This window comes from Amblyomma mixtum, chromosome 5, assembly GCF_055824585.1.
Source record: "Amblyomma mixtum isolate Tamu chromosome 5, ASM5582458v1, whole genome shotgun sequence".
NCBI lineage: Eukaryota > Metazoa > Arthropoda > Arachnida > Ixodida > Ixodidae > Amblyomma > Amblyomma mixtum.
In genome coordinates, this window is record NC_143016.1 from 55,814,944 (window position 1) to 55,841,272 (window position 26,329).

The window sequence follows — 26,329 nt, forward strand, 5'->3', positions numbered from 1 at the left end:
CAAAGGCCAAGGCGTAAGGCTTCGTATCCGTGTACGTATCTCTCTCTCTCAGCAACAGCAAAATACCATGGCTGTAATACAGGATTGCTAAAGATAGGCCAAAGACTTTGCATACGCACGCAGGCAATCGCCACATCCGGGGATACGCCTTTTCCGACAGTTGGCATGCATATTCTTGAATCGTGTTTTTCGAATGACTGATAAATGGACGTAACCACTGCTGTTATGAATGGAAGAAAGGTAAGAGAAAGCGGGCGCATTCCTGCCATAGTACGGTGTCTCTCTTTAGGCGTGGGCGAGAGCCAGCGGTAAACGAGGTGTTTTGGGCAACGAGGCGCCGGAGAGCCTCGCCCATGAAGCACTGTTTGCTGATCCGTCAAGAAAGGTGCCTCAAGACGCAAAAGGTATTCTTCAAATAAACCGTGCTCCGCCATATCAGGTGACTGTGGTGCCCACCAAATCAACCGTGTGTGGCCAAAATACTAAAGAGTTCTGCGTTCTGCTCGTATACCTCGGCGCGGATCCGTAAGACTGGTGTGGCATCGTCGCCGCAGTGCACATCATGTGGTGCGCGCGGGGATCTTGAACATTACTTTATGTGTTGCACAGACTACAACTACAACGCCGATAGGTGTGTCTTACTCGCTTCCCTCTAGAGGGCAGGAGCGCCACACAGTTCACTTCAAGACATTATTTTCACATAGAAAGGAGGCTTGCCGCCTTCTGAAATTCCTTCAAGACACTGATCTGGACTCTATATGATGACATCAGCAGTTGATGACAATTGTGGGTGTTTGTGTGGGTGGCGGCGTAGATCTGCTACGTGACGCTATCGGCTCGAAGCCTAATCGCCTTTTTTTACACTACTAATACAAAATGCGAAAAAGGTGATGGTCTTCGTCGACAGTCTTAAAAACGAAACTATCCAATACAGACTCTTGAGAGGCGCTATAACAGTTCTGTTTCAGCCCAGTTATAGCGCCTCTCATGAGATAAGCCACCAAACATCTTCGTGTCTACCATTCCAAAGCTATGGCTTCTCCATATACAGGTATGTACCGTCACACAGCAGTGGTGAAAATGAAACCAAGTAGTTCCGCAACAGGTACACACTCAAGCAATTACGCAAAGTTTTGCAACGTGCGCACCGCTGCACAATCTATTATCGCGGCATTGAAGCGTGCATGTATACAGCGGTCGCTCGCAGGCAGCAGCCGGTTTTCCATACGGTATTCAAAAGACGTGCAGTGCCCGACGCGGCGTGCCACACGGCGACGTCGCGTTCTCGCTCGCAAAAGCAACGCGCGAGCTGCCACGCTAAGTGCAGTGTCCATTCTCTTGCGTAATATATACCTGAGTCGCGGCGGGGGCGATACATCCTCTGGCGTGCACCTTGGCCAGGTCGTAGCGCTTGGAGCGGCGGGTCAGGCACCCGGCCGCGATCTTCGCGGCTCTTGCCACCAGCTCCGACATGGCGGCGGATCACAGCAGCACCATCTCAGCGCGACACACACAAGTGCTCGTAGAAACGGACACAGCAACAGCACAGCGAAGGACTACAGCAGTGGAGACAAGACCTCTAGTGAAATAGCGAAGCTCTGCAGCGCTCGGTGACGGCGGCTGGGCACGCGAGAAGTGCCTTGCAGTCTCGAGGCGCGCGAGACTCGGTTGTCGAGAGAACAAAACGGCGATGCTCGCCAAGGGTCGACGCGTTTCACGGTGAAGAGGGGCGCACAGTTGGACAATGAGCGATTTCGCTCGCGCAGGTCTTCACGAGGAGCAGCTTGAAGGCTTCGGGAAGGAGACCTTTTCAGGAGGACACCACTAGAGATGGATGCACGGCCGCGAACAATGTAGATCGAGGTAAAGCCTTTAGACAAAGACCATCTGCGTCCGTCCAACTCCTCCCTGTCTCTCGTTTGAGCTTCAGGGCCTTCACACTGGGCGGCTATCCGCAAGGTACAGAATGGCACCAAAGTTGAAGTGTCTCTTGCTTCGCCGTCAAACTTAATCACCTGCTACCAGGGTTCACAACGTAGAGGTCCCTTGGGTTCCAAGTTAACGGTCAGCTCACACCTTCCGCACTCCTTCCCTTCAAAATACGCAGCGGCGAGAGAGGCGTGGTGGTGTACACCACGGCAAAGCGGCTCCGACACACGGGAGCCGAGGCACGACGCACCTGTCACCGCTGGCCTCGAGGATGCTTCGACGAGCGTGGGTAGAAACGATTGGCAGCTAGCCCGGGACTGTGCGCGGGCCGCTATCGCTCCGCGGATGAGAGAGATAGATCCCCCCGGCGGAACTCGGCAACGGCTAGCCAAGCGCGATGCAAGCGTCGGCCACCGATCCTCTTCGATGCGCGCCGCGGCGGCGACCGGCAAAGACGGAGGTATGCAGCGCGGTGATGCGTCGCCGCGCCAAATACGCGCCGGGGCGTCCACTGAGGCGGCGGCGCCTGTCGCCAAAACCCGCCCACTCTGGGCTACGGCGGCACGCTTATCAATCACACGACGAGGCGAGGGCAGCCGAGGGGTCCGCACCGCCGCCACAGGTCGTCGCCACGCTCCCGCGCTGGCTGTTAGCTGCTGCTGTTGTGCCGGCCGGCGAAAACCACACTACGCCGTCGCGCCGCCGATGCCTCTGCTCCTGCCCTGGCTGCTGCGCACGAGAAAGGCTGCACCGTCTCGTCTTTACTGTTTTTTTTTTTCGCCTTTTTCTCGCCAATCGAAGGCAGTGGGACGAGGTCCAGGGAACGAGAGCCTGTACGGCGGTCGGGGAAGGGAGGATAGCGCGCAGGCGCTCGCTTCTCGGGTCTCCGTCCGTCCGTCCGTCCGTCGTCAGCCCGTGTCGTTCGGCGGAGGTGGTTCGGATCGCGTTTCGCGCGACCGTTGAGCTCGCTCTCGGGGGACTTTCCTTTCGCGCCGATGGCGGATGCCGCCGATGCACCAAGTACACGCCTCGCCGCCCGCTTCCGGTCTCCGGTGGACGAGTCGCCTCGCACAGATGCACGAACGAACGAAGAAGCCCAGACGGAAGGGGCCAGGAGCGTCTAGTTTTTCTTCTCTTGTGCGCGAAGAGACGAAGACACCGTCACGCCTCCGCCGTCTGGCCGTCGCTTCTCGCTGCTGCTTCTCCTACGACCTCCTCCCAGAAAGAGGGAGTGCAGAGAACGCGAGCACTCCGCGAAGCGACGACGGCACGTCCGCCATTCCGGGAAAGAAACAGAAACGAAGCGCTGCTGGCCGGACCTCGGCCGGCGACCCTGGGTTTGTTTTAGTGGTTGGCCTTCTTCGAACAATTCCAGCCCGGACTACGCAGTCTTCGCAGCGGGCTACGTACCGGCAACGGGTTCACATGAAGATATCAAGAGAAGGAGAGAGCTGTCGATATATCCAGAGGATGCGGTATTTCCAATGGGATTCTTAAGTACGCTGTCTTTCCGCGAGTCCTACAGGAGGTTGAGGCCGTAGGCGAGCCGTTGCAGCCAGACACAACGCATCAACTCCAGATGGCGGTCAGATGCGGCGAGACGCATGCTCTTGCGCTGGCTCTCAAAACCGTGGCACGCACCGACCAGGCGGAAGAACTGAACCGAGTATACCAGCGGCTCAGTCCCGTTGACACATCCAGTTCGACGCAGCGAACTGCGGCGAGACGCTCGCCGACGCCGCCGCTGCCGGCGGCTCGCCGTCCCACACCGGCGCACAAGCGAACACGTCGGTGGCTGGGGAACCGCGTGCGCACACACACAGAAACGGGGCCGCCGCCGCCTGGCTATGCCGCACGCACACACACACACAAACACAGTCGGAGCGCGCGGTTGTCAGCTGCCCGAGAAAAAAAAAGAGCTGAACGACGACTAGCGGCGCACCAGGAGCAAACAAGCGGACGGGCAGATGCTCGACGACGCGTCACGCGGCTGCGCTACCGAAACGGTGCACGGACAACAAGCAGCACAGTGCTGCACGACGGCACACGAGGGCTTGTCGCACACGGATGAACGGACGGGCGCTGCGACAGCCAGCCGCCCCCACCCCATGCGCCACCGCGCGCACGCACACGAGAGGGAGCGCTCGAGGGCGTTTTATATGCGACGGAAGTCGGCTGGTGGCCTCGGCGGCACGGTGAACAACGCGGCACGCCGCCGCTGGATCCAAAACACGAACGGCGCAGTCGGCGACGGGGCTGCCAACTCTTGCCTCGCCGTGCGACACGGCGATGGGGTCCTTCTTCCGGCTTCGAAGCTGAACCCCGGTGCAGTGAACTCGCTGTCTCGGTTCCAAACGAAAAGGAGGCCGGCCTCACTGCTTATCTTCGACGCTCACAACCAAGTCAGTGCCAGCTGGCGAACTTCCAATGGACAGTACACACACTCCGATGTCTTCGAGTCAGTGCAGCCTGGATGTTCCCTTTGGAGGACCGAAGTGGAGTTCTTTAGTCAGCTGTGCAGGGGCGCACACAGAGACAAGCAAGCGCGTTTAGCGAGTCAGCTGGTTGCGGCTTCTCATGTACGACGTCGACAAGTCCGACGGCTGTGGTGGACGAATCCCTAGAGGGCATGCGTCTAGCCAGCTGGACGCGCGCGGACTCGGAGAGAAGCCGTGGCAGTGGAGAGGCGAGGAACCAGGTTACTGGAACTAACGACTCGGGCCAGCAGCAGGGACGGCAAACAGCGAACGCCGCCGGCGCGCTCCACGGAGCGAGCCGCTCTTCTGGCGGCGGCGCGAGTCCTCCGACGCCGCTGACGGCGACGTCGACGAGGAGGAGGAAAAAAAAGGAAGGCGCCGCAGAAAAACCTGTTGCGCCGACGAGACACGCCAGGAATGCGCTGTGAAGGTACGCGCTCGCACGCACAACGGTTCATTCTCTCCCCTCTTTAATTATTTCCCCCCTGTTCTGTTTTTACTTCTTTTGCTCGAGCGGCCGCGGCGGCCGGCACGCACCGGACAGGCACAAAGCGCACACGACGGACGGCGCCAAAACAGAATCCGGCCAGCCGCGTCCTCGTCCCGACGAGAAGAGGCAACGGACGCCAGGCCGAGGACGCGCTGGCTCTCTCACGAGAAGAGCCCTTCATTTCGCCTTCACCCGCGCAGGAGCGCGACAGTAGTAGTGGCCCGCTTTGGCGGCGGGCCCCGGTCGTACCGAGGTAAGACGCGTGATGGAGAATCCGCTGCCCTCTCGTATGCCCGTTGATGGACGCACACGCAACGGCCCAAAGCGGAAACGGCCGCCCGAGCCGAGCCTCCGCTTCGGGACGAGAGCGCGGGCGAGAGAAACGGCGCGAGCGGGGCTGCATACGAAATGCGAGGAACGTGCACCGCCAGCTGCACGCGCTCCACGATGGGAAATGAAAGGTCAACAAAGAATGCAGAGTAATAGGAGCGCGGCGAAAGGCATCGGTTAGACATTCCTGGCAGTATAGGGAGTCTAATAACGCGGTACATTCCATTCACTCGGGGAGTGTGCACTCCGATCGTATAGTTGGAAGCGGTATGCTCTTCGTAGCCGTTGCTTCGCGTTGCAACGGATCAGGGCTGCAGTGAAAATTTCATACAGGTCACTGCGTCCGCTCTTCGTAGCGGGCCTGGAGGTAGGAGCTTCCGTATACGAACGCCCGCAGGGGCGAAGCTCCGCATCTTTGGGCATTGGACGGGGACGGGCACTACATTGCCGGCCAAGAGCCCCACGGAAGCACCACATATAACGAGGCCCAGACGAAGGGGGCTCCGGTCACGGTATCGCTGGCTTGTACGCTTTCAAAAAAGGTGGTTTGTGCCGTTTACTTGCCTTCCGTTTTTTTTTATATATATCTGCTTCTCGTCTCTTTCTGTTCATTTTCCTTTCTCAATCCCTGCCAGCAACTGCTTATCGACTGAGGGTATGGCAGTATGTTGTTCCTCCTTTAACCTCCCTAGGGTACGGTACGGATGCGGAGAGACTCTCCGCCTCAGGCTAATAACAAATGCTGGCTGTGTGATGCGCTGTCATACCTCACCGCAGTCTGGGCCAGGAGTTAATGAACAGGCATAAGAAAAGTCGCAGCCGCTAACTATCGAATTGAATAGAGAAAAAAAAATATGTAAGAGGACAAATTAGGCTGCTCTCATCATAATAGTAAGACCGCAGAGAATAACGTTTGCCGCTCTTTCCCGACGATGATTTTTATGGCGCAAGGGCATCTATGGTCAAAGAGCGTCATGACACTGGGTATTTTCGTCTACTCAAGGTGGAGTCGAAGACCAATTTACCAAGCAACTCATCCCAAAGAAGCCGAGCACCAAGCCAAGGGAAAGCATTTACCCACTGTATCACCGGTGGGTGCCCGGTGGCTATAGGGATCGAACCTCGCACCTCCCTCGTGCCAGGGGGATGCTCAAACCACTAGACCACCGCTGCGGTGAGGTGCAACCGTCGATTACAGCTATTCGCGAGCCAAGAAGCGCGTACACGTACAGCTGCCCACAAAAGCTTTCGGAACACGCGAATTACAACAAAGCCTAACTGCTGTCAGTGAAAGCATGCAGCCGAGTGTGTTTTACATGGGCTTCCCTGCGCGACCACCGCAATGCACCCCTCAGTACACCAGCAGCTGTGCCTCTGGGCAGGGAGGAAATTCGATCTGTTTTTTTTCATGACTTCGATGTTCCGATATCTTTTGCGGGCAACTGTACGAGAGCCCGCTTTGTATACTGCATACCATCCCCCGAATTGGACTATACGTATATACTCCCCCCCCCCCCCCCCCCCCTCTGAACAGACCGCGATCTGAGGCGGTGCATGAAGACTGCCAGACAGCTCCCGCGCACTGCCGACGCGGGCCCGCTTCCCGGAGGCGTTTGACGCGTCCGTCTGCCGCCGCAAGACAGGCAGGTACGCGAAATAAAAAAGCACAAACAGAGGCACGCAAGCTGGCGGGGGTCGACGGCCTCGCCGAACGCGGGTCAAGTGGGAGGCGACGACGCTAACGGGGCCCCGCTGGCCTCCACTCCGGCTGCACAGCGGTGTGTCGTCCGCCGAGGTCCCTCCCGCACGCCCGCAGGTCAAACAGTTATCGACACCGTTTCGCACCGCGCCAGAAAATGAGGCGCCGCGCCCAGCGTCGGCCGACGCCCGCCGTCGCGTCTCCGTGTATGTGCGTATACATAAATGCACTCAACTTCCCCGCGCGGTCACAGCTGCTGTCAGAAAAAGTTCAGAGGCTGAGTGAGGCGACTGTTGACAAGGCCTTCTTGCATGGCAGGGCGGGTGCACGTGTACGGAGCGCCGGCACGGCGAAAGCAGTTTGGGTACCGCGCGTTGCTGGCAACGTCATCGCCCATACCGCTCTTCCATGCCGCTTACAACTTGCATTCAGTCATCGTCCACATCCCTCCTTCATGCCGCTTCTTACATTTTGCAATAGCTCTCTGCGTTTTTTTTTTTTACAGCGTGATATGATCATCACGTGACTCGGTGCGGCGTGACCCGTCATGTGACCTATGACAATAGGTCGTGATGTGACACATTAATTGTCAATGGACCGTGTGACCCACTGCTTAATAAGTTATGTAATCCACTAAATCAACCAAATGGATCAACTTACAACTGTAATCTCTACACTAACTCAACTCACAAATTATCAACTCAATCACCAAACACATTGCCTTGTGCACATTCTGTCCTCCATATCCGCCTTGCACATATCCCTGAAGCCCAAACTTACTGCGCTATATAATGTGGACTCCATTTTGACTTTTTTTTTTGTGCCGTTTTTAAATTTGAAAAATAATTTCAAGAAAAATTCCAAAAAGGTATCCCATCTAAACCCAACGGCAATGAAATCCCGCGAAACAATTAAATTCTCGAGACAAACATTTTCGACTCTCCGAAAAACGTTCACAAGGTTCGCGGCATCAGGCCGAGAAAAGCCCTCGTGGCAACGACGCCAAGGTTCTTGAACTAGCGGTCTAGGACTAGAAAACGCCATGAAACACACACACACTACATAGTGTCAACTCTGCAGCGGTCTCGGCAGTCACTCTATGATGTAGTACAGGCGGGCGATGATGATTTACGAGCGCGCGCTGTCTTGCATTCCTGAGAAAAAATATGATAAAACACTATAGCGGTGTTTGACCTGCTGAAAACAATACGGTCACGTGACTCGCCGCCAGATGCCGACGCTGCCGAGCTGGACGGCTGCATGCATTGCAATGCACTGCGACGGCAACTATTTCGGCTGATCTGCGCTGAAAAAGCGCAAGTTTTTGAAGCTCTATTGGAAGAGAAGGATTACGCCTTCCTGGCATTGCTTTAATGCACATCAGTCGACGGAGTACTCACTAATTCGCACCTAGCGAAGAGAATCCGTACGGCTGCTCTCCCCTGTTGAAGAATTCGTCCTGGTCCGAGATTCGAATCAGCGACCATCACATATTCAAGACCAACTAATCTAATGGCTGTACCAACTAATCTAACCAGTTAGGCTAGCAAATGGCAGGGGAAGCTAAGCCCGGCTGATGAGTAACTCGAAGTGGGAACGGGGCTAAGCATGTTGTATTTTTTCACAAATGTAAGAGAACTGCATTTAAGCATACATTTGAAGTAACTATACGTTACATACTGCCCATCAGTATATTGGAGAAACATGGTTCACGCTTGGAGTCAACTGATTTCCTTGGCAGTCTCGTGGATGCTAATGAATTATTGCCTTTTTGATTAAAATCCCCGGCCCTGGAAATTCGCCTTAACACATCGGACGAACTGCACCTCTGTTCTCAAAGCGTCATAGATAGAACTTTGTGAGGATTGTGAAAAGGTTAGCACCATTGGAGATCGTTATCAGCATATGAGATACATATACAGCAGGCCGACGCGCATCGCCACACCACCAGAGTTACCAGCAACAGAAACCGGGGCTGTTTATGTTGTCCTCACCAATGCAGTTGCACCGTAATCGCTGGCTAAGGCGTGGCATGATACGCAGTTCCCACCAAATGGACCAGAAGTTTTCAACTTCCTGCGCGTATATGAAGGTTTATGTGAGGAGTGGAGCTTATTGCTTTTAGAAGTGTGCGCCGAAAGAACGATGACCACGATGAAAGAACGATGAACGATGAGATTTCGATTCGGTAGGAGATAGAGGGGCGAGTTGGGAGGGGTGTGCCTGATGCATTCGACACGATCCGGTCTTCTCGGCGATCACGCGGCAGCCATAAAAACATTGAGCGCTCGCGAAAGCAGAGAGTGTTGGAATCGCAGTAAAACAAGACATGTCGAAAAAAAGAAAGAAAGAAAGAAAGCAGCGGGAATTCTTGGGTTATGCGCGTAGACTTCAACTTATTATAATCTGTGAAGACCTATTTTCATGATAAGGAAAAAATTTGCAGTCTGCAGCGGATACCTTTATTGAATCGTTCCTTGCAACCGGTTGATGACGTCACAAAAAAGACGCAGCATAAAAAACACGCCTCTGCTTCTCTAAAGACAGTCTTAAAAAAAAAAAAAAAACGCTATCAATGCACATGGGCTGCAGCAGCATTGAAAACAGCTTCGCGCTTGTTCACCGTTGGCTTGCTCCCTCATACAAGGCCCTGGCGCGCGGTTCGCTTTAAGTGTTCTTAACATTTACTGCACTTGAGGAAGCCAGCCAGTACGCACAGCGACAAGTAAAGAACGCTGAAACGTGCATGAGCAATGCAAAACATAGAAATCACTATAAAACAAATATACAAATGTAAGCGGGCCCGCGCAATGCACCAATGCACAACTGTATGCTTGAAAGCGGCGGCTATCTGCTGTGCTGCTCCCTCGTGCACAGGGCCTGATCGTTGGACCACCCAGCGCGTATAAAGCAGAATGGAACGACTGAGAAAACCAAACGGCCCGGTTCTGTGGGGAAAAGAAAATAAACTAAATAAGGACAGCACATGTGCACGCTGTACGCTAAAATTCCGACTATATACCACAGAAAAAAGAAAAGAAAAAGCAAAATATAAGGGTTCGCCTTCAGCGGTGGCTTCATTATACACGGGACCGATATATGTGGGTCGTGATCCACTCTCCTTGCACAGCAGCCAGCAACGCTGGAACACAAGACCCGAATTCACGGACGAAGACACTCGGCCGACCGTTCGGCGACTCCCTCCGGTCAACTGACGCTTCGGCACTTCCCCACCACTGGGTTCACGGTTTCTGTGAGACAGACTATCCAGGCATAACCTGGACTCGTATTCTGCAAGCTTCCAACAAGTTGGCGTGTCCAAACAAGCAACGGCTTAAACTGGGCGCGTTCTCTTGCTCCAAAAGCGTCAAACACCGCCGCAATCTTTGATCGCGTTTGTTACGTATAGAAGCTCTCGCTGCCCTAGAATCGACCACAGCCGCCTGGTTTTGCTTTAATTCCGACGTTTTTGCATAAATCGTAAGTATCTAGAGCGCAAGTATTGCAACATTCACTTTTGCGCGACAGTAATTGATGCAAGTGCGTGCAATTCCAGCCGAGACGAAGGACAACAGGAAAGACGGCTCAGCTGTCGTCACGCAGCGTCGGTCCCAACCAATCAGCGCAGGCCCCTTCCAAAATTCGGGCCCCGGTCTCGTTTATTGCCGCCAAACTGAACAGGGCTTTGCGTGTGTGCGTATCGGAGCTCGTCGAAACGTACCCACGCAACGCTACCCATGCCGCACCCCGTCCCGGCTATGTCCATGCCACGCCTCGACCCGTGTCACTCGTCACCCCCGCGGCGACAGGGCACGATGCCAACGGGGGAAAACTACAAAAGCAACCACGCCCCGCGGGCCTCGCCCATGCAACGCCACATCCATGCCTACAAGAAAAAAAAAAAATAATGTGCTCAGCAAATCATGAGGCCAGCCGCTGCTCAAAAACAACGAACCTATTGTCGGAACGGCGACGATTATGCATTCCCGAACACGGCTGCCGTGGTGCTGGTCGAAAGCTGTATAGAATAAGGCCTGCGCACACTCACTCCCTCCGTGTTGGCCTTGAAACGAAGGCCTCTTCTTTTATGCATTTCAAGAGCACTTGTAGAGGTGAGTATACACACACACATAGCTCTTCTAGGGACGCCTCGAAGTCTATAATCGAATGCGGAAGAAAAAAGACGATGCGCGCACGGAAAACAACCTTACACACGGCACAATGCAAGATAAGGGGAATCAAACAGTAAACAGAGGAGCAAGAACAAGAAAAAAAAGCAGCTTGTGTGCGCAGGAAGGTGGCAGATTGGACACAAAGGCTTTAGTGTCCACGCATCGGTCCTCTGCCATCTCACGCTGTGAAGACTCAGACGTTTTTGTCACCCTATCAGGTGATGCCTCATGTCGCGAACAGCGAAGGTGCAGCACAGACCCCCAGACTAGGGCAGGTTAAATATCCTCCAGCCGATACATCTTTAAACACGAGCCAAGCCGCCACATGGAGTCGCTTGCAAACCGACTCATTTCCAAACGCTGTGTTGTGTAGCCTCTATAGTACCTGGGTCAGTACTCTAGCCAGTGTTATAAGCTATGTAAAGCCAGAGCTCATCTCAATCACATCCTCTGGGAATGCCCTCAGGCTCCTTCTGAGGGAAGAAGCATAGTCTTTAGACCTTATGCTCCTCAGCTCCGATCCGGAGGTTCAACTGAAGACCGCCGAAACTGGCCGAAGTTAGGGTCCAAGAGCTCCTGGCTGTCGTGGGAAGGCTACATCTGTTGGACAAATAAAGTTTTACAATCCAATTTCCCTGACTGCCCAGCCATTCCATCAGCAAAACACAAAAGCTGTATGTGCGCTTGTCCAGTGATTTTGATACCACGTGAGTGGTGGCTACAGGTATACCTATAACTGGACATCACAATATTTCATTCTATTTCAGTTATTTGCGCACTACATTTGGCGAGCGTGGGGTGATCTTTATCGGCGTGATTGCGGCCCATTAAGAGACCTATAGGCATGGGTACATCCAGACCGGGATATTTATGCAACGCTGGTAAGTTTTCCGGGGCTTGCGGCGTAGGAACTAATAGTTGACAGGCACATAGCAGGTACAGGAAGATGTATAACAGTTGTCTCCTATACCATAGTAATCACTCGTGGAGCCGAAGCACGGCGGCCAAAGGAAATGTTTTAGTTTAGATTGAGGACAACGCAAGGGGCCATGCAAAGCAAAATGATAGGGGTAACGTAGAGAGAGACAGAGAGAAATAGCGCAACGTAAACTAGAGAACAAACTTGGGTTAATGGCTGCATCATAGCAGAGATCGAGGAGGAGGAAATGGTCTTCAGAGGGACATTCACTGCGGACAGCAGTTAACCGATGGTCTGCCATGGCGACAGAGTCAATTGCAAAGGGAAGCAAACCCACAACCCAGCCGGCAGCGAGGCACGCTGGGAGCCGAGATTAGGGGCAGATTTGCGCAGCTCAGGACTAATCTGAAGATCGATGGGTCTCTTTTTCGTACAGCGGTGAACGCAACCCGGTTGATGGTTATAAACAGTAGGTCTGTCGTAAGAAACAAAAAAGTGAATGACCAATGAGTTTAGTTTATGTTTAGTTTAGCTTATGGGAGTTTAACGTCCCAAAGCAATTCGGGCTATGAGGGACGCCGTAGTGAAGGGCTCCGGAAATGTCGACCACCCGGGGTTCTTTGACGTGCACTGACGTCGCACAGTACACGGGCCTCTAGAATTTCGCCTCCATCGAAATGAACGACCAATGAGAACGCATGCGCTGCGATACGTAGCTATATCGCTCTTGTTTCTTCATCTCGGGAAATGAAATTCTTCTGCCTCTTAAGGGCTACGCTCGAAGTTGAAAAAAAGTCCAGACTTCTCTTCGAAGGCATCCTCTCCTCCACAGCCCCAGCGTGAAGCTGCAGCGCGGCCGCCATATACCAACACTACAGTCGAATACAACTCAAGAACGAAGCGGCTTTTCCCCGCTAAAGGCCCCCCTTCCAGCCACTGGCGTCGGCCGATCCTCATGACCTTGCTAGCATGACAATGCAGAGAAGGGACTATCCACGACTATGGCAGTTCATCCGCCACTCACCCCCCCCCCCCTCCCATTTTCACGCTAGCAATGCCATGAGAATCGGCCCACACCATTCGCTGCAAGGGGGTCCTTTGGCGGGGGAAAAGCTACTTCGTTTTTGAGTTGTATCCGACTACAGTCTGAGTACCCTTGTTTCCACCCTACTTCAATATAGGCAGGGTGGCTTAGAGTCACTGGATAGTTAGGGTGGCTATCTACTCGAGCCGGCTCAGCGAGAGAGGAGGGGGGGGGGGGGGGGGGGGGGGGGCGCTCACCTCTTTTACTGGTGTAACACAGGGGCAGGGTGGCTAGCCGCCCTAGCTGTGGAAAGGAGGAAAATAAGGGAGGGTACACTTAGAAACACGCACGAGCGGCTCCGCTCTCACGGGCACGCCTAGTAGCAATACCCGTTGCCCGAGGGAGTCTCGAATACGAAAACGGCGCGAGCAGGTTTGCCGCGGCCACAAAGGCTTCACCCACTTTCGGTCCACTCGATGGCAGGGCCGAAGAACGCACGGCCGCTGCGCTGCCCCTTTCCCGGCCGTTTCCAATTCATTACCGCCGCCGCCGTCCGCGAGCGCTGCTGCTTCGCACAGCCGCCGGCGCAGCTCGTTCTCTCGCCGATTCCTATCGGGGTTTGGAGAACGACGCAACCTCCCCCCGCCGCCTTATCGCTGCTTTTCTTCCTCTTTGCTTTCCCTTTCTCCACGTCTGCCCCCAAACGCGAGACGAAAAGAAGAGACACACACAGAGAGAGGAACAGTCGCCACAATGAGATGCACAGCACGCCGGTCCTCCAGCATTGTCGCCGACCGGCGTATCTGCGACGGGCTCCGCATCTAGGCTGCACGCGCGTCGCACGCCCGCCGACTCCGCATGTCCTGGATGCACTCTCGCGTCCCCCGCGCTTGCGACAGCCTTCGGCCGCGGAGCAGTGCATCGCCCCTTGCGAGGGAAGACGCTCCCGATGTAAACAGTGCGTCGTTTCACTGAAATTTTTGTCTTAAGACATTTTACGCAACAAAACTATAGCTTGCGCTACTCGTAGATGCACTGACAGCAACCCTCTTTGTTCCGGTCTTCTTGTATTTTTTTTTTTATGTCACTTATGCACCATCTCTGACTCTCGACGATTTTCACCGTCATATTAGCGTCCAGTATACCCTTGTAAAACCTGACCAATCTACCGTTTCTCTTCCAAACTTTCACGGTGACATCTGTATACAGATGACCGTCTTCTAAGCAACCGGAACTGTAGCTTTCGTCGACGATTGTCGTCGGTGCGTTGCCGTATTTAGTGGGAAACTGCAAATGACCTGAGCTTTTTTTTTTTTTTCGGTTTCATGGACTGTGGCCTCTTCCCAGTTTATTCTCTCAGCGCTCATTCGCTATACTAGACAAAGAGAAAACTTCGCTGCGAGCCGGGCAGTTTCATAGTTTCACAAACGCCGGTCTGAAATTCGCTTAGTATAGTCTACAAAGCCGGCGCTCGGAAGTGACAGTTGTTGTAATGCACGTAGATAAGGTTTCGAAAGTTTCACTTTCGCTGACGGACGCGCTATACGCAAGTTAGGGCGCGTGTAGCCCCGCGTTATCTCTGTCGCGGTGCGCGCGCGTTGCGTCCACCACAAATCAGTCGCGGGCCAAGGTGCGCAAACAAGAGAACCTCTCCTGAGGATCGGTGGAGTGAGACAGGCGACACGTATCGTCACCGCAAACAGACTGCCTGCTGTCAACGATACTTCAGGAATGCGGCTGCGCACGCGCACGGGACCTGAGATTACACACCTTGGCGCTCGTTTCGATAGCTCAAGAGACCTGCGGAAGGCCACCTGTGTCATATTGCAATGAAACATACTCGTTGCGTTCGACTGCGCGCCATCTGCAGAGTACACCCACACAATCCCGCAAGGTACCGCTATAAACAGTATACAAGCAAGAAGAGGTTCTGAAGAATGAAAGGCATCCAGGTGTGGACACCTGAACCACGCTCATGACTTCACTGCGGTGGCGCCATACTTGCAGACCATGGTCCCGCGTACACTCTAAACGCAAATATACCTACACGGGAGTAAAAAGGGAGTAGGCTGTCGTCTAGCGCACTCTCTTTGTGTTTAGAGTGTATAAGTGGACTGGAACCCCCACGCACGCCCCAGACCCGTTCCATGGTATAAGTGTCTTTGAAGTATCAAACAACCCTGGTGGCATGCACCGGCACTCTTTTTGCTCCATCCCTCTTTTTCATCCGCTTTTATCTATTTCCACACGGCTCGATTCCAAGTTCACTGCGATTCAGGTGTACACCTCTGGATGCCCTTCCCCTTTTCAGAACATCTGCTGGCTTGTCCAAGAAATCGTTAACGCATGCAGCGAATCCATGCAGTGCCGATACGGGAAGTCTGACCGTTTAGTACCCCGTGCGCTTTCAAGGACGAAGAAAAGATGGTGGAAGGAGAACGCAGTGGTAAAAGCGCGCTGGTGGCTGTTTGTTCAACTCGCTTCAAATAGACGCCGCTCGGGTTTGCGCATTCAAAGCCAAGCGAGCGCCCTAACGTGGCTCTCGACAGGCACGACACTCGGAGATGTCACGAGGCGCGGCAACGTTTCGCAACGAGACAGGAGAGGATCAACGCGCTCACACGTAGCTCGCTCGGCCAGCAACGAGGAGGGGAACCCCGGGCGGCGGCGGCGGCCATGAAGACACGCGTCGGAAGGGAACCCCTGCGGCCTTACTATTGCCTTGCGAAACTGCGCACCAGGAAACACACGATTAAAGCAAAGAAAACGACAGCAAAGAGAGGCGCGCATAAGGGAGCGCCCCCCGAGGCATGGTTCATTACATGTATAGCGCCCTTCTTCTCTATAGCTGCTATTGTGCATAAATAAAAGTCGGTGCGCGCGCTCGCACAGCTTCGCAGAAGGCTGACGCCACAAGGAACGTCACAACTAGCCGTGGAAAACAGGAGGCAACCACGCCCGACTCGGTTACCACGGGGCGGCACATGAGCGTATACCGTTGCATAGGGAGCGGAAGCTACTTGTTCGGCTCTGCTGGCTTTACGCGCACATAGAACAGACCACAGATCTCGACGGGGCCAAGACGCATGCGCTGGGCACGTTTATCCGGAAAGCGTTCACTCATTTCGATGTTCGCCCATAGGTCAACGCAGCAAGTAAGGGGCTGCACCACCTGCCCAGCTCATTTTGCACTGAGGCGGGGGGTTCGAATGTGGCTTTTTAAGGTGAAAGCCTTTAATGGCTCATATAGTCGCGGCCATGACTCTGTCCGTCGGTCCATTACATCCGAAGTGAAAGTCATAACTAGTCATTACTAGTCAAAAGTCACGACTGACTAGTAATTAACCAGTCATCAACTAATTAGTAACGACTTGTTAGTCATCGGTCATGGCTGGCCAATCCAAGTCGCCCCACTGCCGCCTCGTGTGTGTTTAGGGCACAATTTCCGACTTTGGCCGTGCACACACCCGACGGCAAACGTTAGCAGGACACGTAAGCCGCCGGAAAGAAGACCAAGAACGTTATTTGCGGAGTTTTATAAATGTCATTATGCCGATGATCTTTGTACAGCATTTTTTGGTTTCGGCGTAGTCGCAATGCTTGTTTTATATACTAAAACAAGAAAGTTAAAAAAAATTTTTTTTTCTATATTTCAGAATTTTTAACTGCTACTGAGCAGAGCTATAGCGCACGTCCAGATCCCATGCTGAGCGAAGTCCCAGAGAAATATACTGTATTTTCCTCCCGGTTCCCATGCATCCAAAAACATTTCAGTAGGGTGCGCCTGCCCGTATCGGCGAACACAGTAAGTCATCACCAACATCATCGGAAGCTTGGTTACACCCACTGCAGGAAAAATGTCCCATGCATGCATGCACTGATTTCCAATCAGCTCTGTGCTTACAAGAGAGCTGCGGCCACCTTTTCCATACCCGCTATTAGTCTCATCTGGTCACCAACTCTGCACGCGCTGTCTGTCCTTCGCTACGTCTGTTTTCTATCGGAATCCGCTCCGATACTGCAACGCACCACGGGTTATCTCTCTTCCGCATTCCAAAATGCCCTCCATGTCCGTTTCCTCTAATTGATTTCACTCGCGCCTGTTCCCTAACACACGTCACTCTCAGCCTACTGGAAACGGCGACGTTGCGGCTATGTTCCTGCTTCTGCTGTTCACAGGAAGGAAGGGGCTGTGTTTACTTCGCTGGCAAGCAAATACGGGGAAACACCACAACCAAGCCTCTGGCGGAAGTAGAAGAGAGAATGCAATCCCTGCCGCGGTGCGTTAGGTGCGTTTCGGATCGTCTTCCCGAGAAAAGCGCGAAACGTCCCAGGTCTTCCCGAGAATTGGACAAAACGTCCCATCTTTCCCTTCGCTTGATACCGACAACGGGGAGTCAAAGAAGTCAATCCTTTCCCCGGACGCTGCTGGAAAAAAAAAGGACCTCTCTTGCGTTGGCAGTGACGTTCCGTTTGACAACCTCCCGTCAACAGCCAGTGCCGCAGTTCATTAGAAAATCTTCCCTTGCCACCACTGCTTGGCTAAATTGTATGCGTTGCAAGGGCGACCCCGCGTGCGCCGTACGCAGCCTCACCTTCGCTTTATACTACCCTTCATACTGCAAGGCTCCCAGAACTAGTGGCTTCCAGCATTGGTACCTGCTAGAAACTAAAATGCGTTTCGAGCCCCACCTAGCTTTTGTTTGCTTTTTGTTAGCATTTGTACTTTCTACCCTCCTAGTACATTCCTTACTTGATGGTGCTAACACAAAGCACTTCCTGCTGTGCCTGCAAAGCCCCAGCGCACCGTGGCTAAATTCACACTTTCGCAGAAGGTAGTAGGAACAGCTTTTGTCCAAAGTTTAGAGCCTAGGGGGTTTGGTTCTGAGTCACACGGTGTGGGTCGTGATGCATTCCTAGAGTTCCAAGCGTGGAGGTAAAATTCCTAGTTCTGCCCCCTTCAGTGAATATGACTTCCATGAATACTACAGGAACCTTACTACCCGGAAACCCGCAGAGCTCTACACTTTTGACTGAAGGCTAATTCACTCTGGTGACTCGCGGAGCCACTTGAATCGTCACGGAGGGGGCGACCCCAATGAGTCGCCAGCGACATGTTTGGTGCCCGATTTCGCTGTCCTCCGTGCATTCACGTGACGGCAACTAAACTTTGCGCCTACGCAGGTAGCCATGGCGAGCAAGGAGATAATGGTCACAACACGTCGTTGTTGCCACACGAGCGAGAATCCTGTTGTCCCGTACATGTGATAATGACCCCCCCCCCCCCCCCCCCCCCACCCCTCCCACCCTGCCCCCGTCAACGCGTGGCGGAGGGTACTTTTGCGAGTGCCTTCGGTTCGACACACAACACCTTCCTTTGTGCAGTGTCATTTGGGCTCGTGAGACCACTCATGTGGAGATTAGTTTCGAACCTTGCAACAGTAGGGCGGCTGGAACCACGCAGGACCAATCGCGATCGCGAAGCCCGGCCGGCCCGTCCCAGACAAATATACCGTGGCCCGAGCCCGGCCCGGGCCCGGGTGAATAGACTTCCGCAAGGCCCGAGCCCGGCCCGCGGGCCGGGCCGGGTACGGGCTTTCGGGCCGGCCCGAGCCCGTGCACAGCTCTATGTTAAACTACAACACACTCTCGCGCTGTGCATTGAACATCGTGGTCTTCATCAACTTCCATCTGCTGCTCGAATAGATCACATCGGCTTAACCTCGACCAGAGCTTAAGCTGAGTCTGATATCGTAACCAGACGTGCCGACGACCCAGCAAAGCAAAACTATTAGCCAACCAGGTTAAACATATGCTTTCGCACGTCTCTTTGGTTCAGCTGCGTTAAAACCCGATCACTTTTTTTTTGTTCATAGCAAGGAGAAGAATATTCAGGTTCCCAAATCTCAGCCTGACGTCAGCTTGACGTTGTCGTGCGAAGGAAGTGTTGGGGGTGTCCGAGCTATGATATTCTGCTGAAGAAAGCAATACTTGACGATAATTCATAACAGGATCCAGTACAGTTCGTGGCCCTTAACTGGCTCGTATTGTGGCCCGTATTGTAGAAAGTCCAGATTCTTCAAATTAGCCACATAGAAACGTTAGGCCGACTATATAATGATACTGGTAAAGTTTTCTCAGGAAACCAGCCTTATAATTCTTCAGTGAAAAAGTGAAAACTAATCTAGTAGTTTTTTCGTAATTTTTGTGCGTATAACTGAGCGTGTAACATGTGTTTTGCCCACAGAATTTCCGGACTCGAAACTCAGTGTGTAAAGTGTTGCAACTTTTCAGTACCGGATCTAATGATCGTATAAGCTCTTTTTTTGTGCGCGTAAATAAAGGAAACACTAAGAAAAGGTTTTAATTTATGGCCTGTTTTATTTTCTTCCATGAAAATGTTTAGCGCAAACATTTAAATACTCGTTGTCTTCTGTCGACTCGGGGTAGCACAGTATACTACCTGAATGCTACGGCTTTCGCCTGAGAGAACGTGGTAAAAACATACGTGGTCACGCGGACAGGAGAAACACGCCTTTGAAAACACAGTATTCAGCTCCTTCATCTTAAATCACACTATTCTGTCTGCATCACTGCAAGCAGTACTGCCTAAGTACGCAAAGTACCTCTGAAAAACAAAATGAGGAAGAAAACGCCTTTTCAGAACAGCGAGAATTTTATATGCAGCAAATAGCAATGCAGCAGTCCCCCCGTCTCTAAACACTAGCATCACGCCGCGTCGTTTCCCGCCTATGCTGACTTCATACATTTTATCATAACACAAGATCACAGCACCCTCTATTAACCGCCCCACTACGAACGTCCTCCACGCTCAGTCACGGTAACCCGATAGCAGGCATCAGTGGCCACACGTCTGCTTACAACAACTCATTCTTTCCCAACGCAGTAGGACTCTGGAATTCACTGCGTAACGGCATCGCTTCGTGCACTGATCACAAAACATTCCGCGGGAAAATGAAAGTTCACTTCGTATAGATTTTGATCGCTTCTGCGCACTTTGTAGCGAATACTGTTTAATATATCTTTGAAGAGTGGTGTATCACCTGCTGTTGAACCCTGACATCATTACAGCCCCTGCTATGTTTGTTTGTTCGTTTGTTTTTTTTTTGTTATGCATGTTCACATCACTTTCGCCGTTGCAAACAAATATGTCTCCCCTTATGTGATGCCTTCGGGCCTTTAAGGAAACAGTAAATGAAATGAAATAGTAGCAGTTTTGTTTGGGTTTAAAGCAATGATGAATTTTCGTCTTGTCCAACTGTGTTACAAAAGCTTACTTTAAGGTAAAGAGTGGAAAAAAGGTTGTGCCGAAACGCTCACCTCCCGGAAACTTGGGACACAGTTTTAATGAGTAGAGCTGACACTAGGCAGGCTAAGCTCGCGACAGGTCTGTGGTTGACCGCTGCAGCCGGCCAACCCTTGCACTTTAACGAAGACGAAATTTTGCCCGCGCCAACGCGTATGCTCTTTTTTAAAGGCTTAACCGTAAGTCACATTTTTGCATCGTCCGACTTCAGCAGTTGCCACAGTTCTCTTGAACGACGCGAGGGGACGCAAAAGTCAACTAATTGACGCACTGCCCAGGAATAATTTATGCGCGCCACTGTCGTCACTGCGCGCAGGAGCCGTAAGCGTTTAATTTATACGCAAAACGTTGGTGCAAAATAGTGGCTAAAGTGAATAAGGCTCCCGCGACAAATTAATTATGCAGTCGCCCTACTTTTAGAGTGAAGTACACATCAGCTCGCTAAAGAAAAAGTAAAGCATAGAGGAGGCACGTAATATCGCTTGTCCGCACGCTTGCTAAAGTAATTGCTTTTTCCAGCCTACAGCACACGTGTATTTTTAGCATCACATACCCGTACTACGAGCCGGCCCTTGAACAAGCGCAGTGTAGAACCCTTTGTTCGAAAACTGCAACGAGTGGACGAAAGCAGGTGTATTTATCAAAAGTTCATTTGTTTTGAGCAGCGGCTCGCAAACGTCATCACAGGGCGAACATTAGGCGATTTTAAATCCATGGGATATATTAGCCGAAGCCTTAGTTAAGCGGACCTGATTTAGTTACCAGGCGTAACATTTAGGTCGCACCAGGGGCGCTTCGAATAGAAAGAGTAGCAAATACCCTTTTGTCTACGAAAGTTCGCTGTAACAAGTTCAAAAGACAACGCCGCGTAAATTCCGTCGTTAGAAACAGAGCCTTTTGTCATGAGTTCCGGAATCTAAATTGATCGCGTTCATTCTTTTTGTGTGGCACCTACTCATAGAACTTTTAAACCCGACGATTTAATTTCTAGAAAAATTTCCGCCGCTATCCAATGCTTTGACTCTTCTGCCAAGCGTTGGAAACTTCCTTTCGCACCTTTTGCGACGCACTAGATACATGCACCTTAAACTTTATCAGCATCGGAACTGGTGCATATTTTTTCTGAAAATAATGTGTAAAAGAAACTGAACATTTGATGCCTCTTATCTTAACAATGATTACCACTGTAACAGACCATAGCCTGCACCACATCTGAGGGGCAATAAAGGAGCTCTGTCTTCGACAACATACAGCTCAAGACGTCATAAGGTTACGGCCTACGACCGCGGTATAACTCACACATCTTATGTATAATCGCAATCTTACTTAAACAGAACACACAAGACAGTCCTCTGTCAACATCATAGGGCATAGGCTGTAGAAGAACCGCATTCTCTAAGTTTAAAGAGGCCTAACCTATCTGGCATGTGTGTGCTCGGGCTTCAACAGGAAACTCAAACCTTCTTTGCAGCACACAATAAGAATGCGATTACTTCGCGTCAAGTGCATGAAAGACTGCACTTAGGACATGTTCTTTATAACCGCAGTCCAAACAGAACCTCGGGAGGCAAGCAAATGAAAGCGGCGTAATTTTAAAGTCAAACTTTGGCACACACTTCGGGTTCCTACACAAGCCACGGCTGGCAAAAGTCCATGAGTTCTGCATCTTCCGCTGCATAACAGTCCAAGGCACTCGTCGACGATTCGCACATTGTCACCGCCTGCTGAGATTCCACCGGCGACGGTGCGTTGTCTCCGATACGTGAGAAGTCGTAGAAGCCGTCCGCGTCCTCGAATGGAGCAGCTGTGACGTGTCGCTGTCGTTGGTCCGTGACCGCCTGGTACGGCACCTCGTCCACGTCCTCGGTGTCTCTCTCGGAGCCTCCGCTACTGCGTCTCTGTGACGTGGCGCCGTGCTCCAGGAGCTCCTGTAGAGACTTGATGTAGTCCACCGCGGAGCGGAGGGTGTCCAATTGGCTCATCTTCTTGTTCTGCGCGAAGTTTGGCACGCGCTGTCTGAGCGCGGCGAAGCCCATGTTGACGCGTCTCAGCCTGTTTCGCTCACGTTCATTCCTCACGGCTTGCGAGTAGCCCGATGACATGACCGGCGCCGGCTGGTAGGGAGCTCTCCTAGTAAACCGCAGGATGTCGCCCGCCTTAGCGTGTGGGTGGTGGTGATGATGGTGGCCCGGTGCGCTACGTATCATCCTATACGAACTCATATTCCCTAAACTTTTGTTTCTGGATTGTCACAGTGGGGAAAGTGGACAGTGACATACAATTACGCGACGTCACGAAGTAGACCTGCATAGCGTCATGGTCTAGAACGCAGGTTTGTAGCAGGGTAACAATCTGAAGTGGCGAAGAGGTGGCGTTATAGCTTCATGGACACTTCGGGCTTGACTCACGCGGTTATAGTTAACACACTTGGCGGGAAGTCTTTCTTGTTGCCTCACGACAGAAAGGGTGGAGGGATTCTCTGGATTTCCACCAAGTTATTTGATCGTATTAATCTGAAGGAAACTAAGGTAGAATTTCTGGTTGTCTTCAAGTAAGAAAAAAGATACACAGCACGAAGGAACCTTGTCGTCTTGTTGTTGGCAAGTCGGAAAAAGTCTTTTGCGCAGTCAGACACTTGTCGGTATATTCTGCATATGAAACATCTTATATTTCCACAGATGTTTGCCTTCTTATTCGCGTAAAGTTAGTAATAAACCACACGTTGACAAACAACACACGAGAGACCACAGCTATCTTTGGCCTTCAGAGATAGTCTGCAGGAGGCATGGGCACAAATCAGTAGCACGTACCCAAAGGTGTGAGGACCATAGTCAATTGCCGACGAAGGATCTGGATTGGTGATGAAAACAGAGGAATTAAAAAGATAGAACGGATGTCACAGAGGTGTTCACACGCGCACGTTCTGCGAAACACAGCGGGCACACGTTGTAGTTGTATAATCGGTCCTGGAAGGGGAAGCCCTACCCCAGCTCAGCCATGAACGATCTGGGAAGGCGAGGGCCACAGGAGTCCCCGGGGCGCTTCAGAAGACAAGTCAGCTTCCGTGCTGCATGTGCCTACCGTTGCGGGGGGAAAGCCTGCAGGGGCGCTCGCACTCCGGCGGGGTGGTATACAGGCCAGGTGATTGCGTCTCGTTGTCGGGCCTGGCAGGCTCTGGAAGCACGCTGAGTCTCTGACCACGCAAGCAGCCGCACGTGGCCTGTGCGGGTTCCGCATGCGTCTCCCCTCCCAGTCCCGATGGGTGGCCAATGGAAGTTGATCACGGAGACGAGAAAGCCCGCCCCCCTCCCCCCCCTCTCCCTTAACTCCTGGTTCCTGCCCCCCTCCTTGACTTCCTATACCTGCCTTGTTACTCCCCCCACACTCTCGCACCCCCGACAACCCCCCGTAACGTGTTGCTGTCAGGGTTGCCAGATGGCTCCGACCTCAGGCAGCCAAATTGGCCTCCGTAGTAGCCCAAACGTAGCCAACAGCGAAATTTTTGCGTAGCCCAAAAGTAGCCAAAAAAATTTGCTTTTTTGACGACATTTCTTAAGCATATTGAATTAATTTTCGGCAAGAGTATTTACATATTAGATTTCTTTCCCGCAGATAATGTCTGAGGGGGTGCACACGCCGTGTTCTTTCCGTTGTTACGTTTCGCATCCGTCATGCGCGCTAACCAGTGCGGCTAACAGGTGCGCTAACCAGGTCCTAAAGATGGGGCCGCAATTCCGCTTTGCAGGCGCGGCAGTAGGCCATATCACCTGAGGCGGGTGACGCCAGCCAGTCTGCACGCGGAAAAGAACGGCGGCGCTAAAAAACGCAATCGCTGCTCTAGTTTAGGAATATTTCACCTTTTAAATGTTCGCGCGCAGATTAGAGACGTCGACAGTGAAAATACCTTACTGTATACTTACGCAGCCTCACTTTCAATTGCATGCTTTAAGAGGAAGGTTCTCACTGAGAGCGTCACTTCAAAGCATCGAGCATGCGCCTTCTTGAAGCTATATTCTACGATATGCATGAGCTCAGAATAAATCAAGGATATATGCCATTAGATGATAATCTATGTCGATTTTATCTTCAGTCTAACAGCACCTTCACAATGATGAGAAAAACAATTACCCTTGAATTCCGCCTCCTTTTTTCATTTCTTTTTGTAGTTCCGGATGTACATCGCCCACTTGCCCATTCTGAAAGTTCTCGTAGCGACGGATCTAATGCCATGTCATGCCACTAACTTCCGCCGCCTTCGTTAGTTACAGTGCGTTCCGCGCCGCGCCGAAGGATGGCTCCACGGCTCCGCATGAGTGCACGCAGATTACGCAACGGACACGGCGCTCTCGCGTCGCTTGCAGTGAATCTCGAGGGCTGCACGTGTGCCGATTGAGGCTGCAGCAAAAGCGTAGGCTCTTGCGAGTGGCACGCTTGCTGTGTCCAGCACGAGAATAGGAAGAAACAGAAAAAGACCTAATTAATGCGTAAGCATTACTTGCCTCATGCGCTAATCTTGAGCAGAATGTGTCCGCAGAACCAGAATGAACAACACAAGAAAAGAACATGCCTGGCGGTGGGTTTCCAAACAGCCACCTACCGCAGCCGAAGCGGACGCCCAAACCACTAGGCCACATATATGGTCAACGGCTAACACGTGAGTATCACGAAACCAGGCAACAGAAGCGACATAGTAGCATTTAATGCTTACGCATTCGCACCACGTAGGGAGACTTCAGTTCTCTTAGTGTTTTCCCTCTATTCTGGTACCATGGTCACCCGCGGTGCACCGTCAATGGGAGAACGCTCACATGTGCAGACGGCAGCAGTCTATGTTCGGTGGCGCGCGTGCGCGCGCGCGGGTGGCGTTAGTTCGCGGATTAAGTGGAATCTATAGGCCGTGAAGTGTTTCCGCGGGGGCAACTTTCACGTAGTGTCAACTCTTTATGAAAGAAATCGAAAGGCCATGATCCTTGACCGCCTGAAATACAAGTTTTCTCTAACACAGCGTTTACAAATTGTCATTTTGTAGCAGACGCGCTCAATTTCTTTAACCTTCTATAGCGTGCATTTTGATTCCAGCATGCCTTTTATTTCTGTCACTGTATAATTGTAACAGAGCACATTATAACTACTTCAACTTTTTTTTTTTCACGCATGAAAAAGATGTAGCCCAAAAGTATAGCCACATAGCCAAAACGAAATTTCTGACGCCAACTCGGACAACAAGTAGCCCAATTTGGCTATTAATAGCCCAATCTGGCAACCCTGGTTGCTGTCTATGCTGCCACGTTTTCACTCAGTGATCGCGTGCAGTTTTCTTTTGTTTCTGCTGCTGCGAAGCGGCTGCTTCGTGCCTCGTGCGTGTTGTCTTTCGTGACTCTATGGTCCGTCTCCCGCCCCCTCCATCAGCATGCTTGCGCATGCCTGGTTCGTGTGGAGGGGGATGCGGGTTCGCAAGCCATGTCGTGAGTGAAAGGGGCGCCTGTGAGGGATTGAGAGGCAGGGGAAGGGAGAGAGGTTAGAGTGAGCATCAGAACGGGGGCTGCTGCTGCTGCTGCCTTGTTTGATGAAGACTGGAACGAAGCAAACATGCGGATGCTCAGATTGCGTCAAGCTGGTTCCCGTGGGGTTTGAGGAACGACGATGAACAATCGGCCCCTGTCTTTAGGTGCCCCGACTGTACGGTTATTACAGCGAAAGTTAGGGGAAATATAAAACTAATTGCTTATAATATAGATAGTTTTACAGCGAGTGGATTTGCTGAAGCGGTGATGGTACATATTTTATTAACAAAATTCATGTGGGAGCATGCAAGTCCAGGATTCCTGAACATCAATTTTAATTGAGAGGCAACAAAAGTTTGTCCATCGCTTGCATCGAGTAGTGAAGACTGCTATAGAAAACCAATGGTGAACGTTTTTGACGATTATAAAATCGTTAATAGGCTCCGTGCGCTGCAGTT

At 52.2% G+C, this 26,329-nt stretch overlaps 2 protein-coding genes and 1 long non-coding RNA gene across 19 annotated transcripts in view; 1 reads left to right on the top strand and 2 right to left on the bottom strand.

Moving 5' to 3' along the window:
* baz (par-3 family cell polarity regulator) overlaps window positions 1-26,329 on the bottom strand; it is a 222,531-nt gene that overhangs the window by 73,372 nt on the left and 122,830 nt on the right. Inside the window, exon 1 of one of the 17 annotated variants that reach the window (XM_089544540.1) lies at window positions 1,354-4,752. The exons of the other annotated variants lie outside the window; for them this stretch is intronic. Within the exon in view, the coding sequence (XP_089400666.1) occupies window positions 1,354-1,473 (120 nt within the window). The 5' untranslated portion in view covers window positions 1,474-4,752. Of the gene's footprint in view, window positions 1-1,353; window positions 4,753-26,329 lie in introns of those variants that run through there. 17 annotated transcript variants of the gene reach the window in all.
* On the top strand, window positions 3,841-25,274 carry LOC149342224 (uncharacterized). Its single transcript, XR_016283017.1, has 3 exons — window positions 3,841-4,836; window positions 6,230-6,400; window positions 24,902-25,274. It is a non-coding gene; the product is annotated as an uncharacterized LOC149342224 (long non-coding RNA).
* Window positions 18,652-23,644, bottom strand: LOC149342225 (uncharacterized). The gene has a single exon (XM_089544532.1). The coding sequence runs from the start codon at window positions 22,587-22,589 to the stop codon at window positions 21,993-21,995; it is 597 nt and encodes a 198-aa protein (XP_089400658.1). The 5' UTR covers window positions 22,590-23,644; the 3' UTR covers window positions 18,652-21,992.

Excerpts from the sequence above, each read along its gene's own strand:
- LOC149342225 (XM_089544532.1), bottom strand. The coding sequence starts at position 22,589 with ATGAGTTCGTATAGGATGATACGTAGCGCACCGGGCCACCATCATCAC.